Source organism: Hydra viridissima, unplaced genomic scaffold (assembly GCF_058129835.1).
Source record: "Hydra viridissima isolate aposymbiotic clone 2 unplaced genomic scaffold, HvirCarnegie_v1 scaffold_5, whole genome shotgun sequence".
Classification (NCBI taxonomy): Eukaryota; Metazoa; Cnidaria; class Hydrozoa; order Anthoathecata; family Hydridae; genus Hydra; species Hydra viridissima.
In genome coordinates, this window is record NW_028324304.1 from 758,897 (window position 1) to 773,341 (window position 14,445).

General features: G+C 38.8%; 5 protein-coding genes and 2 pseudogenes across 5 annotated transcripts; 3 read left to right on the plus strand and 4 right to left on the minus strand.

Moving 5' to 3' along the window:
- Window positions 1-4,351: 4,351 nt before the first annotated feature.
- LOC149887646 (histone H3) lies at window positions 4,352-4,762 on the minus strand. The gene has a single exon (XM_090088794.1). It carries the CDS (start codon window positions 4,760-4,762, stop codon window positions 4,352-4,354), a length of 411 nt encoding a protein of 136 aa, XP_089944920.1.
- A 539-nt stretch (window positions 4,763-5,301) lies between these two features.
- On the plus strand, window positions 5,302-5,613 carry LOC149887647 (histone H4). The gene has a single exon (XM_090086799.1). The coding sequence runs from the start codon at window positions 5,302-5,304 to the stop codon at window positions 5,611-5,613; it is 312 nt and encodes a 103-aa protein (XP_089942925.1).
- Window positions 5,614-6,353: 740 nt separating this feature from the next.
- Window positions 6,354-6,758, minus strand: LOC149887648 (late histone H2B.L4 pseudogene; annotated as a pseudogene).
- A 294-nt stretch (window positions 6,759-7,052) lies between these two features.
- Window positions 7,053-7,442, plus strand: LOC149887649 (histone H2A, orphon). The gene has a single exon (XM_090088795.1). The coding sequence runs from the start codon at window positions 7,053-7,055 to the stop codon at window positions 7,440-7,442; it is 390 nt and encodes a 129-aa protein (XP_089944921.1).
- A 4,462-nt stretch (window positions 7,443-11,904) lies between these two features.
- On the minus strand, window positions 11,905-12,315 carry LOC149887650 (histone H3). The gene has a single exon (XM_090088796.1). It carries the CDS (start codon window positions 12,313-12,315, stop codon window positions 11,905-11,907), a length of 411 nt encoding a protein of 136 aa, XP_089944922.1.
- Window positions 12,316-12,854: 539 nt separating this feature from the next.
- On the plus strand, window positions 12,855-13,166 carry LOC149887651 (histone H4). Its single transcript, XM_090086794.1, has one exon. The coding sequence runs from the start codon at window positions 12,855-12,857 to the stop codon at window positions 13,164-13,166; it is 312 nt and encodes a 103-aa protein (XP_089942920.1).
- A 740-nt stretch (window positions 13,167-13,906) lies between these two features.
- Window positions 13,907-14,311, minus strand: LOC149887652 (late histone H2B.L4 pseudogene; annotated as a pseudogene).
- Between the last annotated feature and the right edge of the window lie 134 nt (window positions 14,312-14,445).

Genomic DNA, 14,445 nt, shown 5'->3' on the forward strand with positions numbered 1-14,445 from the left:
TCATAGCCACACATCTGTTAAAAACATGACGGCATGAGCTTAAACACACTAAGGAGAATATAAAGAAGTGTGTGTGTGTGTGTGTGTGTGTGTGTGTGTGTAAGGAAGGGAGGGGAGGGGGGTTCAAAATCTCTTTTTAAAGCTGTTAGGGGATAAAAAGAGCACACGCATCCCGTTACAAAAAAATACATGGTGGGGTTTACACGCCATCTTTGAAACGTTTTAAGTTATAACCTGAGGGAGAAAAAACAGTTCGGTTACCTCACAGGTCACGTGCATGTTCAAGATTCCAAGTTTTGAAAGGATCCAACGTAACTTGAATAAAAAGTGAACACGCACGTGCCCAGATTGGCGACCATCTATAGGCTGTAGGAAAATAACAAAGAAGATTTAAGCGCCTCCGTAAGAATTTAGCTCCCTTAGGATTTCAGCAAAAAAGTATATTTAGCGGAGAAAAAAACAAAGAGCGAGGTTAAGCAGCAGTGACGGCATTAGCATCAGCAGCAGCAACAAAAACAAAACAAAACAAAAAAAAACAAACAAAAAAGCGGCAGCACGAAAAAAAAAAAAAAAAAAAAAAATTTCCGTTTTTTACACTTGCGTGTTTGTCTGTGTGTAATCCTTAATTGCATGGTTTTTTGTTGTTGGTTTTACCTTGTCATTTTTCTTCTGCGCACGTTCTCTTGGTCAGTAGTTTTTTGAAATGCGAAAAAAAACGTCAACGAAAAGAAGTGAACGGGTCATTGCACGTCATGTCTAACAAACAAGAGGGGTAAAGACAAAGACGTCCGCTGTCGAAAACTCATACATACTCCAAGCTGACACACTCTTGAGACACTTCGAAATAAAGCAAATGATCAAAGTCATAACACTTGACAAAGTCGAAACAAAAATCACAGCATGCGCAGACAACCCTTTATTTTACATTAAAGGAAAAAAACGTAAAGCTAGAACTAAACATTCCTTCAATTAAAACACGTCAAACTTGCGACGGGCACAAAACTCAACATATAACAAAGTTACGACGCTCTAGTTCTTTTACATTTTGTTTTCTAAATGACCCGTCCCTAAAACCCCGGAAAGAATAAAACGCGACAGTCGAGTTGTTGGCCAATACCTTTTTTCACAGTAACTATCAGGTGTTTCTCGCAACGTCGGATGGGTTGCTGAAACCTTAAAAAAGAACTTTAAAAAGCTTGTGGGGTAGCGTTAGTTCTCATGCTATTTTAACAAAGTACTAAAACTTTAGTTAAAGTAATAAGATTTTACAAAGTAGCTACATTTTAATTATTGTCCTCATTTATCGTCATCTATCGTCATTTTTCACGTATCTGCCTAACTTAGTACCTAACAAACTAACTAAGATACAAACTAACTAACTGAATGACTAACTAACTGACTGACTAACCAACTAACTGACTGACTGACTAACTAACTAACTGACTGACTAACTAACTAACTAACTAACTAACTGATTGACTAACTAACTAACTAACTAACCAACTAACTAACTAACTAACTAACTAACTAACTAACTAACTAACTAACTAACTAACTAACTAACTAACTAACTAACTAACTAACTAACTAACTAACCAACTAACTCACTGAGAGACTAACTAACTAACTAACTAACTAACTAACTAACTAACTAACTAACTAACTAACTAACCAACTAACTCACTGAGAGACTAACTAACTAACTAACTAACTAACTAACTAACTAACTAACTAACTAACCAACTAACTCACTGAGAGACTAACTAACTAACTAACTAACTAACTAACTAACTAACTAACTAACTGACTAACTAACTAACTAACTAACTAACTAACTAACTAACTAACTAACTAACTAACTAACTAACTAACTAACTAACTAACTAACTAACTAACTAACTAACTAACTAACTAACTAACTAACTAACTAACTAACTAACTAACTAACTAACTAACCAACTAACTCACTGAGAGACTAACTAACTAACTAACTAACTAACTAACTAACTAACTAACTAACTAACTAACTAACTAACTAACTAACTAACTAACTAACTAACTAACTAACTAACTAACTAACTAACTAACTAACTAACTAACTAACTAACTAACTAACTAACTAACTAACTAACTAACTAACTAACTAACTAAGTAGCTGACTTTGTATTTGTTTTTCAATTATGAACGAGTTCCTTGCAAGATAGATATTTCTGTTGCATTTGTTAGCCTTTATTTTTAGCAAAAATAAAATTCCAACTGGTGCTTTTCTAATGTCAAGGACCTCGCTAAGGCTAAAGCAGCTAAGCCTAATGGTTATGATGTTATAAAGCGGAGAAAAATGAACTTTTCTGAAAATGAAAAAACGAGAGATGGAATTGATCTGCAATAACTTCGGTTGTGAACACCTTATAACTGATGCCTCGCGCGATTTTAATAACTTTGCATCATGCAAAAGCCGCCAAATTCACTTTTCACGAGTGTTAAAGTGTCATTTTTGAAATGCCAGTTATGAGCGCATGAAATCAAAAGCGAAATTTGCACTTTGAAAAGCAAACGGAAATGTAGAGCATCTTTTAAAATCGCCATATTCTAATTCAGTTTTGCCTTTATGAACTTGAACAAAAGTTGCATGCCTTCCCAAGACTGCACAATTGTAAAGAAAACACCAAGCTTCGCTCGAACGATGACTATGAAGACGAAGAACCGAATGGACCCCGTATTGTGCATTCGTCACTCATTCTCTTATCTCCTCAAACGTTTTTTTACCGTTACCTTCCATAATGAATTTTATTTTTTATTTATTTTTTTTTTTTACGATGTCCAGAACTTTCAGGTTGCTAAGTTTTTCCTTTTTTTCTAGTGTCCGCGACTTTATATATGTTGACTGCGTTATCGCAGTTTTAGCCTTCGATCGTTTTTGTTAACGAACACGAATAAGCACAACATAGTGTTCCTTTTTCATGGAATGTTCTTTGTTGTGTCTCTGTGTTTAGAAAAAGAATTGGTCTGAACTAAAAATCGTCGTTAGTACGCGTTGCTAACGCATTAAATATTCCAGCAATCGCGCGTGTTTGTGCCCTTCGCCTCTATTGAGTTTGTATGGTACCAAATGCTTAGAAGAGATTGGCATAAGCTTTTTTGGGAAGCCATATGGTTCAGTTTCTTGATGAAATTAAGCTGCTTTGTCCAGAGTAAGTAGCGCTGATGTTATTTGGCCATGCGCGCACTCGATTGCTTTTAAAGACTATTTTTTCGATGTTTTGATGCGATACCTTTCGCTTCTAACATGCTGTGGCACCGAAACGCCGCAATTTACAAAGCGTCACTATTCTTTAGAAGATTTCAAAACTAATGAAGCTTTAAGAGAGCGAGAGACGCGAGCTGTGGAGGTTTGCCTGTCAACACGAAAACACACTTTGCAGTCTGACGGTGGAGCAAAAAAAAAAAAAAAAAAGTCTCCTCGACAGTCCGCATAAAACTCCGCTTGAAAAATAAAAACATCTAAACATCTAGAAGTTTTATAAAAACGAACGCAACGTTTCTCTGAAACACGACAAAAAAAAAATGACTGAAGCTGCATCTCCGAAAAAGGCCACAAAGAAGTCTGCGCCTAAAAAGCCTGCTGATCATGCTCCCTACAAGGCGATGATTGTCGATGCTATTAATTCGCTTAAAGAACGCAAAGGGTCGTCAAGACAAGCTATCGCCAAGCACGTCAAGGCCAACAACAAGGTGGGTGAAAACGTCGATTCGCAAGTCAAGATTAATTTAAAGCGCATGGTGGTTGCTGGCGAGCTCGTACAAGTGAAAGGAACTGGCGCGTCGGGTTCTTTTAGAATTGCAGCTAAGCCCAAACCGTTAAAGAAGCCTGCTGCAGTCGCCAAGAAGCACAAAAAAGAAGCCAAAGAAGTAAAGAAGCCTGCTGAAAAGAAGAGCACGCCAAAAAAGAAAGCTGCGTCAGTGAAAAAAGTCGCACAAAAAGAGAAAGTGAAAAAAGCTACTCCTAAGAAAAAAGTGACTCCCGCAAAAAAGAGCGCCCAGAAACCGGTTGCTAAAAAGCCCGCAGTAAAGAAAGTGAAAGCGACACCTAAGAAGAAAGCTGCAGCCAAGAAAACCATCGCAAAAGTGGAAAAGAAATAACCTAACCTACCCCGCTTTTTGTCAAACGGCTATTTTCATAGCCACACATCTTTCTAAAAACAAAGTTCCAGGCGTAGAACTTGTTTACTTTGTGTTTGTTTGTTTGTTGTTTTTTTTTTTTGTTTTGTTTTGTTTTAAGGCACTAAGCCGACAACGTTTTTAACAGATTTGTGGCTATGAAAATAGCCGTTTTGTTTAGAAGCACCATTTTTTAAGCTCGCTCTCCTCTGATTCTTCTCGCCAACTGAATGTCTTTTGGCATAATAGTGACACGCTTTGCATGGATGGCGCACAAGTTGGTATCTTCGAAGAGACCCACTAAGTAGGCTTCTGAAGCTTCTTGTAAGGCCATGACGGCGGTGCTTTGGAAACGCAAGTCAGTCTTGAAATCTTGAGCTATTTCGCGAACCAATCGCTGGAAGGGTAGTTTTCTGATTAGGAGCTCTGTCGATTTTTGGTATCTTCGGATCTCTCTCAAAGCTACGGTACCGGGTCGGTATCTGTGGGGTTTCTTTACTCCGCCGGTAGCCGGGGCACTCTTTCTTGCTGCTTTTGTTGCCAGCTGCTTTCTCGGTGCTTTACCGCCGGTAGATTTTCTAGCTGTTTGTTTTGTGCGGGCCATTGTAAGTTACGCTTACACTTATCAGTTTAAGTTGAACTTTTGAAGTTTTTCAATTTAACGCGTTTTGTTGACATTTTTAGACTTTGCCGCGACTTAAAGCTGCATTCTGATTGGTGCTAAGAAAGTGCTCTTTGATTGGTTCAAGTACAAATGCAAAATAAGGCATTAAGGCCACGTAGGCGTGTTTTTTGGCTACGGGAAAAGAGAGCGCGTTTGTCTCGCCTCTACAATTTCTGCTTTTTTAAACACTTCAAAGACAGGTCGACGTAGTGGAATTCCGAAAAGAAACTTTTCTGCTCTGTTTGCGAACGGATAAAAGCGTTAAATGCGAAAACGCGCGTTAAAAACAAGGCAGTTTGTTTTGGTTTTTTTTTTTTTTGTTTTTTTGGTTCAGATGGCTTTTTGACGAAGGACCGTTGCGATTGGTTGTTTGACGAAGATGTTTCCATCTATGTAGGGTAAAAGTCGCGCTTCCAGCGCATAATAAAAACAAAAAGAAACGCAAAAAGACAGTAATTGAACTTCAAACAATTTTAATCATGTCTGGTCGCGGTAAAGGAGGAAAAGGACTTGGAAAAGGAGGCGCAAAGCGTCATCGCAAGATTTTACGTGATAACATCCAAGGAATCACAAAGCCCGCCATACGTCGTCTAGCTCGTCGCGGTGGTGTTAAGCGTATCTCTGGACTTATCTACGAGGAGACTCGAGGCGTTCTAAAAGTCTTTTTGGAAAACGTTATTCGCGACGCTGTAACATACACAGAGCATGCCAAGAGAAAGACAGTCACCGCTATGGACGTTGTCTACGCATTAAAAAGACAAGGTCGCACATTGTACGGCTTTGGTGGTTAAAAGGGGAACACCTCAGCAATCAAAAACGGCTATTTTTATAGCCACACATCTGTTTTAAACGTTAATAGGCAATCTAGAACTTGAACGCTGCACCGCGATAAGCAGAGGGGGTGTGTAAAAACGGTTTAGTTTACCAGTTTCAGTTTGTTTCAATCGAAATGAAAAGCAATTGAATTGATTTCTAAGTAATGTTTTTTAGCGAGGCATAGTTTAACTGAGTGTTTAGAGTAGACGCTTGACACATAAAGTGTTTTGCTCACCATCATCGGGCTAGAAAGGTGATTTTTATCTAAAGCGCTGCTTTAAGTCTGATTTCCTAAAGATGCGCGCAATACATTTGAAAAAAAAAAAAAAAAAGAAAAAAGAAAAAAGGAGCAAAAGTGTGGTAGTAGCAGCAAATAATAACGATGGGTGGGTCATAAGGGCTAAGGTTTTGATCAAAAGCAAAAAGGTGGCGCTCAAGTAGTTGTTGAAAGATTTTCTCACGCGTTTACCTACTGTAATAACTTTTTGTATCCAAAGTGGATGCAAAAGCTATACGTTTAAACATCAAAAAAAGCAAGTCTAGAAAAGCGCTCGCTCTTTAGACGCGGTGTCGCAATTTAAAACGAGCAAACAATGGCTGCCTAGCTATTGCATTTTAAGTACTTTCTCTCTACTACAATTTAAGGCGTTCTAATGCGTACAATGCTTTTACAAGATGTGTGGCTATGAAAATAGCCGTTTAGATAGCGCTCCATCTATTTACTGCTGGTGTACTTAGTAACAGCCTTGGTGCCTTCGCTCACTGCGTGTTTGGCCAACTCACCGGGAAGTAAGAGGCGCACAGCTGTTTGAATTTCACGCGAAGAGATGGTTGATTTCTTGTTTTGGAGGGCTAGTCGTGAAGCTTCTGAAGCGATTCTTTCAAAAATGTCGTTGACGAAAGAATTCATGATGCTCATCGCTTTGGAAGAAACACCAACATCAGGGTGAACTTGCTTCAAGACGTTGTAAATGTAAATGGCGTAGGATTCTCGCCTCTTTCTCTTGCGCTTTTTGTCTCCAGTACCAGCGATCTTGCCGCCTTTCTTACCAGCGCGTTTTTCCCCCTTTTTGGCCACCTTGGGCGCTTGTTTTCCTCCGGCCTTTGGAGCGTCAGACATGTCGACGAGTTTTAGAGAATTGAAATTTGAAATTACAAGCAACCGAATCACTTCCTATATAAAGCGCAGTTGTGGTCTCCAATTCGAGAACATTTCTGTTTCTCGCAAGCTCATTGGTTCTTCAAAGATTAACTAATTTGCGCATTGTTTGACGGAGTTTTTCTATTCGTTAAAAAAAGTGCAGTTCGAGACCAAATGTTTTTGATAAGAAAAAGGAATTTTGTAAGTTGATTTCAAAGCGCGCACAAATATCTCTAGGTTGTCTCTCGTTGTTTCTCAGTGTAAGAAATTAAAATGTCAGGACGTGGAAAAGGAGGAAAAGCTAAAGCCAAGGCAAAGACTCGATCGTTCAGAGCCGGACTTCAGTTTCCAGTCGGTCGTGTTCACCGATTTTTGCGCAAAGGACACTACGCCAATCGCATCGGTTCAGGCGCACCTGTCTATTTAGCTGCTGTTTTGGAGTATCTCTCCGCCGAAATTTTGGAGTTGGCCGGTAACGCTGCTCGTGACAATAAGAAAGCTAGAATCATTCCTCGACACTTACAGTTAGCTGTTCGCAATGACGAAGAGTTGAACAAGTTGTTGTCAGGTGTTACTATAGCCAGTGGCGGTGTGCTGCCAAACATACAAGCCGTTTTGCTTCCCAAGAAGAACGAAAAGGTTCCAAAACCAGCAGCCAAATAAACGGTACTCTGAACACAAGATAAAAAATAAAGGCTATTTTCATAGCCACACATCTGTTAAAAACATGACGGCATGAGCTTAAACACACTAAGGAGAATATAAAGAAGTGTGTGTGTGTGTGTGTGTGTGTGTGTGTAAGGAAGGGAGGGGAGGGGGGTTCAAAATCTCTTTTTAAAGCTGTTAGGGGATAAAAAGAGCACACGCATCCCGTTACAAAAAAATACATGGTGGGGTTTACACGCCATCTTTGAAACGTTTTAAGTTATAACCTGAGGGAGAAAAAACAGTTCGGTTACCTCACAGGTCACGTGCATGTTCAAGATTCCAAGTTTTGAAAGGATCCAACGTAACTTGAATAAAAAGTGAACACGCACGTGCCCAGATTGGCGACCATCTATAGGCTGTAGGAAAATAACAAAGAAGATTTAAGCGCCTCCGTAAGAATTTAGCTCCCTTAGGATTTCAGCAAAAAAGTATATTTAGCGGAGAAAAAAACAAAGAGCGAGGTTAAGCAGCAGTGACGGCATTAGCATCAGCAGCAGCAACAAAAACAAAACAAAACAAAAAAAAACAAACAAAAAAGCGGCAGCACGAAAAAAAAAAAAAAAAAAAAAAATTTCCGTTTTTTACACTTGCGTGTTTGTCTGTGTGTAATCCTTAATTGCATGGTTTTTTGTTGTTGGTTTTACCTTGTCATTTTTCTTCTGCGCACGTTCTCTTGGTCAGTAGTTTTTTGAAATGCGAAAAAAAACGTCAACGAAAAGAAGTGAACGGGTCATTGCACGTCATGTCTAACAAACAAGAGGGGTAAAGACAAAGACGTCCGCTGTCGAAAACTCATACATACTCCAAGCTGACACACTCTTGAGACACTTCGAAATAAAGCAAATGATCAAAGTCATAACACTTGACAAAGTCGAAACAAAAATCACAGCATGCGCAGACAACCCTTTATTTTACATTAAAGGAAAAAAACGTAAAGCTAGAACTAAACATTCCTTCAATTAAAACACGTCAAACTTGCGACGGGCACAAAACTCAACATATAACAAAGTTACGACGCTCTAGTTCTTTTACATTTTGTTTTCTAAATGACCCGTCCCTAAAACCCCGGAAAGAATAAAACGCGACAGTCGAGTTGTTGGCCAATACCTTTTTTCACAGTAACTATCAGGTGTTTCTCGCAACGTCGGATGGGTTGCTGAAACCTTAAAAAAGAACTTTAAAAAGCTTGTGGGGTAGCGTTAGTTCTCATGCTATTTTAACAAAGTACTAAAACTTTAGTTAAAGTAATAAGATTTTACAAAGTAGCTACATTTTAATTATTGTCCTCATTTATCGTCATCTATCGTCATTTTTCACGTATCTGCCTAACTTAGTACCTAACAAACTAACTAAGATACAAACTAACTAACTGAATGACTAACTAACTGACTGACTAACCAACTAACTGACTGACTGACTAACTAACTAACTGACTGACTGACTAACTAACTAACTAACTAACTAACTGATTGACTAACTAACTAACTAACTAACCAACTAACTAACTAACTAACTAACTAACTAACTAACTAACTAACTAACTAACTAACTAACTAACTAACTAACTAACTAACTAACTAACTAACTAACCAACTAACTCACTGAGAGACTAACTAACTAACTAACTAACTAACTAACTAACTAACTAACTAACTAACTAACTAACTAACCAACTAACTCACTGAGAGACTAACTAACTAACTAACTAACTAACTAACTAACTAACTAACTAACTAACTAACCAACTAACTCACTGAGAGACTAACTAACTAACTAACTAACTAACTAACTAACTAACTAACTAACTGACTAACTAACTAACTAACTAACTAACTAACTAACTAACTAACTAACTAACTAACTAACTAACTAACTAACTAACTAACTAACTAACTAACTAACTAACTAACTAACTAACTAACTAACTAACTAACTAACTAACTAACTAACTAACTAACTAACTAACTAACTAACTAACTAACTAACTAACTAACTAACTAACTAACTAACTAACTAACTAACTAACTAACTAACTAACTAACTAACTAACCAACTAACTCACTGAGAGACTAACTAACTAACTAACTAACTAACTAACTAACTAACTAACTAACTAACTAACTAACTAACTAACTAACTAACTAACTAACTAACTAACTAACTAACAAACTAACTAACTAACTAACTAACTAACTAACTAACTAACTAACTAACTAAGTAGCTGACTTTGTATTTGTTTTTCAATTATGAACGAGTTCCTTGCAAGATAGATATTTCTGTTGCATTTGTTAGCCTTTATTTTTAGCAAAAATAAAATTCCAACTGGTGCTTTTCTAATGTCAAGGACCTCGCTAAGGCTAAAGCAGCTAAGCCTAATGGTTATGATGTTATAAAGCGGAGAAAAATGAACTTTTCTGAAAATGAAAAAACGAGAGATGGAATTGATCTGCAATAACTTCGGTTGTGAACACCTTATAACTGATGCCTCGCGCGATTTTAATAACTTTGCATCATGCAAAAGCCGCCAAATTCACTTTTCACGAGTGTTAAAGTGTCATTTTTGAAATGCCAGTTATGAGCGCATGAAATCAAAAGCGAAATTTGCACTTTGAAAAGCAAACGGAAATGTAGAGCATCTTTTAAAATCGCCATATTCTAATTCAGTTTTGCCTTTATGAACTTGAACAAAAGTTGCATGCCTTCCCAAGACTGCACAATTGTAAAGAAAACACCAAGCTTCGCTCGAACGATGACTATGAAGACGAAGAACCGAATGGACCCCGTATTGTGCATTCGTCACTCATTCTCTTATCTCCTCAAACGTTTTTTTACCGTTACCTTCCATAATGAATTTTATTTTTTATTTATTTTTTTTTTTTACGATGTCCAGAACTTTCAGGTTGCTAAGTTTTTCCTTTTTTTCTAGTGTCCGCGACTTTATATATGTTGACTGCGTTATCGCAGTTTTAGCCTTCGATCGTTTTTGTTAACGAACACGAATAAGCACAACATAGTGTTCCTTTTTCATGGAATGTTCTTTGTTGTGTCTCTGTGTTTAGAAAAAGAATTGGTCTGAACTAAAAATCGTCGTTAGTACGCGTTGCTAACGCATTAAATATTCCAGCAATCGCGCGTGTTTGTGCCCTTCGCCTCTATTGAGTTTGTATGGTACCAAATGCTTAGAAGAGATTGGCATAAGCTTTTTTGGGAAGCCATATGGTTCAGTTTCTTGATGAAATTAAGCTGCTTTGTCCAGAGTAAGTAGCGCTGATGTTATTTGGCCATGCGCGCACTCGATTGCTTTTAAAGACTATTTTTTCGATGTTTTGATGCGATACCTTTCGCTTCTAACATGCTGTGGCACCGAAACGCCGCAATTTACAAAGCGTCACTATTCTTTAGAAGATTTCAAAACTAATGAAGCTTTAAGAGAGCGAGAGACGCGAGCTGTGGAGGTTTGCCTGTCAACACGAAAACACACTTTGCAGTCTGACGGTGGAGCAAAAAAAAAAAAAAAAAAGTCTCCTCGACAGTCCGCATAAAACTCCGCTTGAAAAATAAAAACATCTAAACATCTAGAAGTTTTATAAAAACGAACGCAACGTTTCTCTGAAACACGACAAAAAAAAAATGACTGAAGCTGCATCTCCGAAAAAGGCCACAAAGAAGTCTGCGCCTAAAAAGCCTGCTGATCATGCTCCCTACAAGGCGATGATTGTCGATGCTATTAATTCGCTTAAAGAACGCAAAGGGTCGTCAAGACAAGCTATCGCCAAGCACGTCAAGGCCAACAACAAGGTGGGTGAAAACGTCGATTCGCAAGTCAAGATTAATTTAAAGCGCATGGTGGTTGCTGGCGAGCTCGTACAAGTGAAAGGAACTGGCGCGTCGGGTTCTTTTAGAATTGCAGCTAAGCCCAAACCGTTAAAGAAGCCTGCTGCAGTCGCCAAGAAGCACAAAAAAGAAGCCAAAGAAGTAAAGAAGCCTGCTGAAAAGAAGAGCACGCCAAAAAAGAAAGCTGCGTCAGTGAAAAAAGTCGCACAAAAAGAGAAAGTGAAAAAAGCTACTCCTAAGAAAAAAGTGACTCCCGCAAAAAAGAGCGCCCAGAAACCGGTTGCTAAAAAGCCCGCAGTAAAGAAAGTGAAAGCGACACCTAAGAAGAAAGCTGCAGCCAAGAAAACCATCGCAAAAGTGGAAAAGAAATAACCTAACCTACCCCGCTTTTTGTCAAACGGCTATTTTCATAGCCACACATCTTTCTAAAAACAAAGTTCCAGGCGTAGAACTTGTTTACTTTGTGTTTGTTTGTTTGTTGTTTTTTTTTTTTGTTTTGTTTTGTTTTAAGGCACTAAGCCGACAACGTTTTTAACAGATTTGTGGCTATGAAAATAGCCGTTTTGTTTAGAAGCACCATTTTTTAAGCTCGCTCTCCTCTGATTCTTCTCGCCAACTGAATGTCTTTTGGCATAATAGTGACACGCTTTGCATGGATGGCGCACAAGTTGGTATCTTCGAAGAGACCCACTAAGTAGGCTTCTGAAGCTTCTTGTAAGGCCATGACGGCGGTGCTTTGGAAACGCAAGTCAGTCTTGAAATCTTGAGCTATTTCGCGAACCAATCGCTGGAAGGGTAGTTTTCTGATTAGGAGCTCTGTCGATTTTTGGTATCTTCGGATCTCTCTCAAAGCTACGGTACCGGGTCGGTATCTGTGGGGTTTCTTTACTCCGCCGGTAGCCGGGGCACTCTTTCTTGCTGCTTTTGTTGCCAGCTGCTTTCTCGGTGCTTTACCGCCGGTAGATTTTCTAGCTGTTTGTTTTGTGCGGGCCATTGTAAGTTACGCTTACACTTATCAGTTTAAGTTGAACTTTTGAAGTTTTTCAATTTAACGCGTTTTGTTGACATTTTTAGACTTTGCCGCGACTTAAAGCTGCATTCTGATTGGTGCTAAGAAAGTGCTCTTTGATTGGTTCAAGTACAAATGCAAAATAAGGCATTAAGGCCACGTAGGCGTGTTTTTTGGCTACGGGAAAAGAGAGCGCGTTTGTCTCGCCTCTACAATTTCTGCTTTTTTAAACACTTCAAAGACAGGTCGACGTAGTGGAATTCCGAAAAGAAACTTTTCTGCTCTGTTTGCGAACGGATAAAAGCGTTAAATGCGAAAACGCGCGTTAAAAACAAGGCAGTTTGTTTTGGTTTTTTTTTTTTTTGTTTTTTTGGTTCAGATGGCTTTTTGACGAAGGACCGTTGCGATTGGTTGTTTGACGAAGATGTTTCCATCTATGTAGGGTAAAAGTCGCGCTTCCAGCGCATAATAAAAACAAAAAGAAACGCAAAAAGACAGTAATTGAACTTCAAACAATTTTAATCATGTCTGGTCGCGGTAAAGGAGGAAAAGGACTTGGAAAAGGAGGCGCAAAGCGTCATCGCAAGATTTTACGTGATAACATCCAAGGAATCACAAAGCCCGCCATACGTCGTCTAGCTCGTCGCGGTGGTGTTAAGCGTATCTCTGGACTTATCTACGAGGAGACTCGAGGCGTTCTAAAAGTCTTTTTGGAAAACGTTATTCGCGACGCTGTAACATACACAGAGCATGCCAAGAGAAAGACAGTCACCGCTATGGACGTTGTCTACGCATTAAAAAGACAAGGTCGCACATTGTACGGCTTTGGTGGTTAAAAGGGGAACACCTCAGCAATCAAAAACGGCTATTTTTATAGCCACACATCTGTTTTAAACGTTAATAGGCAATCTAGAACTTGAACGCTGCACCGCGATAAGCAGAGGGGGTGTGTAAAAACGGTTTAGTTTACCAGTTTCAGTTTGTTTCAATCGAAATGAAAAGCAATTGAATTGATTTCTAAGTAATGTTTTTTAGCGAGGCATAGTTTAACTGAGTGTTTAGAGTAGACGCTTGACACATAAAGTGTTTTGCTCACCATCATCGGGCTAGAAAGGTGATTTTTATCTAAAGCGCTGCTTTAAGTCTGATTTCCTAAAGATGCGCGCAATACATTTGAAAAAAAAAAAAAAAAAGAAAAAAGAAAAAAGGAGCAAAAGTGTGGTAGTAGCAGCAAATAATAACGATGGGTGGGTCATAAGGGCTAAGGTTTTGATCAAAAGCAAAAAGGTGGCGCTCAAGTAGTTGTTGAAAGATTTTCTCACGCGTTTACCTACTGTAATAACTTTTTGTATCCAAAGTGGATGCAAAAGCTATACGTTTAAACATCAAAAAAAGCAAGTCTAGAAAAGCGCTCGCTCTTTAGACGCGGTGTCGCAATTTAAAACGAGCAAACAATGGCTGCCTAGCTATTGCATTTTAAGTACTTTCTCTCTACTACAATTTAAGGCGTTCTAATGCGTACAATGCTTTTACAAGATGTGTGGCTATGAAAATAGCCGTTTAGATAGCGCTCCATCTATTTACTGCTGGTGTACTTAGTAACAGCCTTGGTGCCTTCGCTCACTGCGTGTTTGGCCAACTCACCGGGAAGTAAGAGGCGCACAGCTGTTTGAATTTCACGCGAAGAGATGGTTGATTTCTTGTTTTGGAGGGCTAGTCGTGAAGCTTCTGAAGCGATTCTTTCAAAAATGTCGTTGACGAAAGAATTCATGATGCTCATCGCTTTGGAAGAAACACCAACATCAGGGTGAACTTGCTTCAAGACGTTGTAAATGTAAATGGCGTAGGATTCTCGCCTCTTTCTCTTGCGCTTTTTGTCTCCAGTACCAGCGATCTTGCCGCCTTTCTTACCAGCGCGTTTTTCCCCCTTTTTGGCCACCTTGGGCGCTTGTTTTCCTCCGGCCTTTGGAGCGTCAGACATGTCGACGAGTTTTAGAGAATTGAAATTTGAAATTACAAGCAACCGAATCACTTCCTATATAAAGCGCAGTTGTGGTCTCCAATTCGAGAACATTTCTGTTTCTCGCAAGCTCATTGGTTCTTCAAAGATTAACT

Coding starts and splice junctions, on each gene's coding strand:
- LOC149887651 (XM_090086794.1), top strand. CDS start 12,855: ATGTCTGGTCGCGGTAAAGGAGGAAAAGGACTTGGAAAAGGAGGCGCA.
- LOC149887646 (XM_090088794.1), bottom strand. CDS start 4,762: ATGGCCCGCACAAAACAAACAGCTAGAAAATCTACCGGCGGTAAAGCA.
- LOC149887649 (XM_090088795.1), top strand. CDS start 7,053: ATGTCAGGACGTGGAAAAGGAGGAAAAGCTAAAGCCAAGGCAAAGACT.
- LOC149887650 (XM_090088796.1), bottom strand. CDS start 12,315: ATGGCCCGCACAAAACAAACAGCTAGAAAATCTACCGGCGGTAAAGCA.
- LOC149887647 (XM_090086799.1), top strand. CDS start 5,302: ATGTCTGGTCGCGGTAAAGGAGGAAAAGGACTTGGAAAAGGAGGCGCA.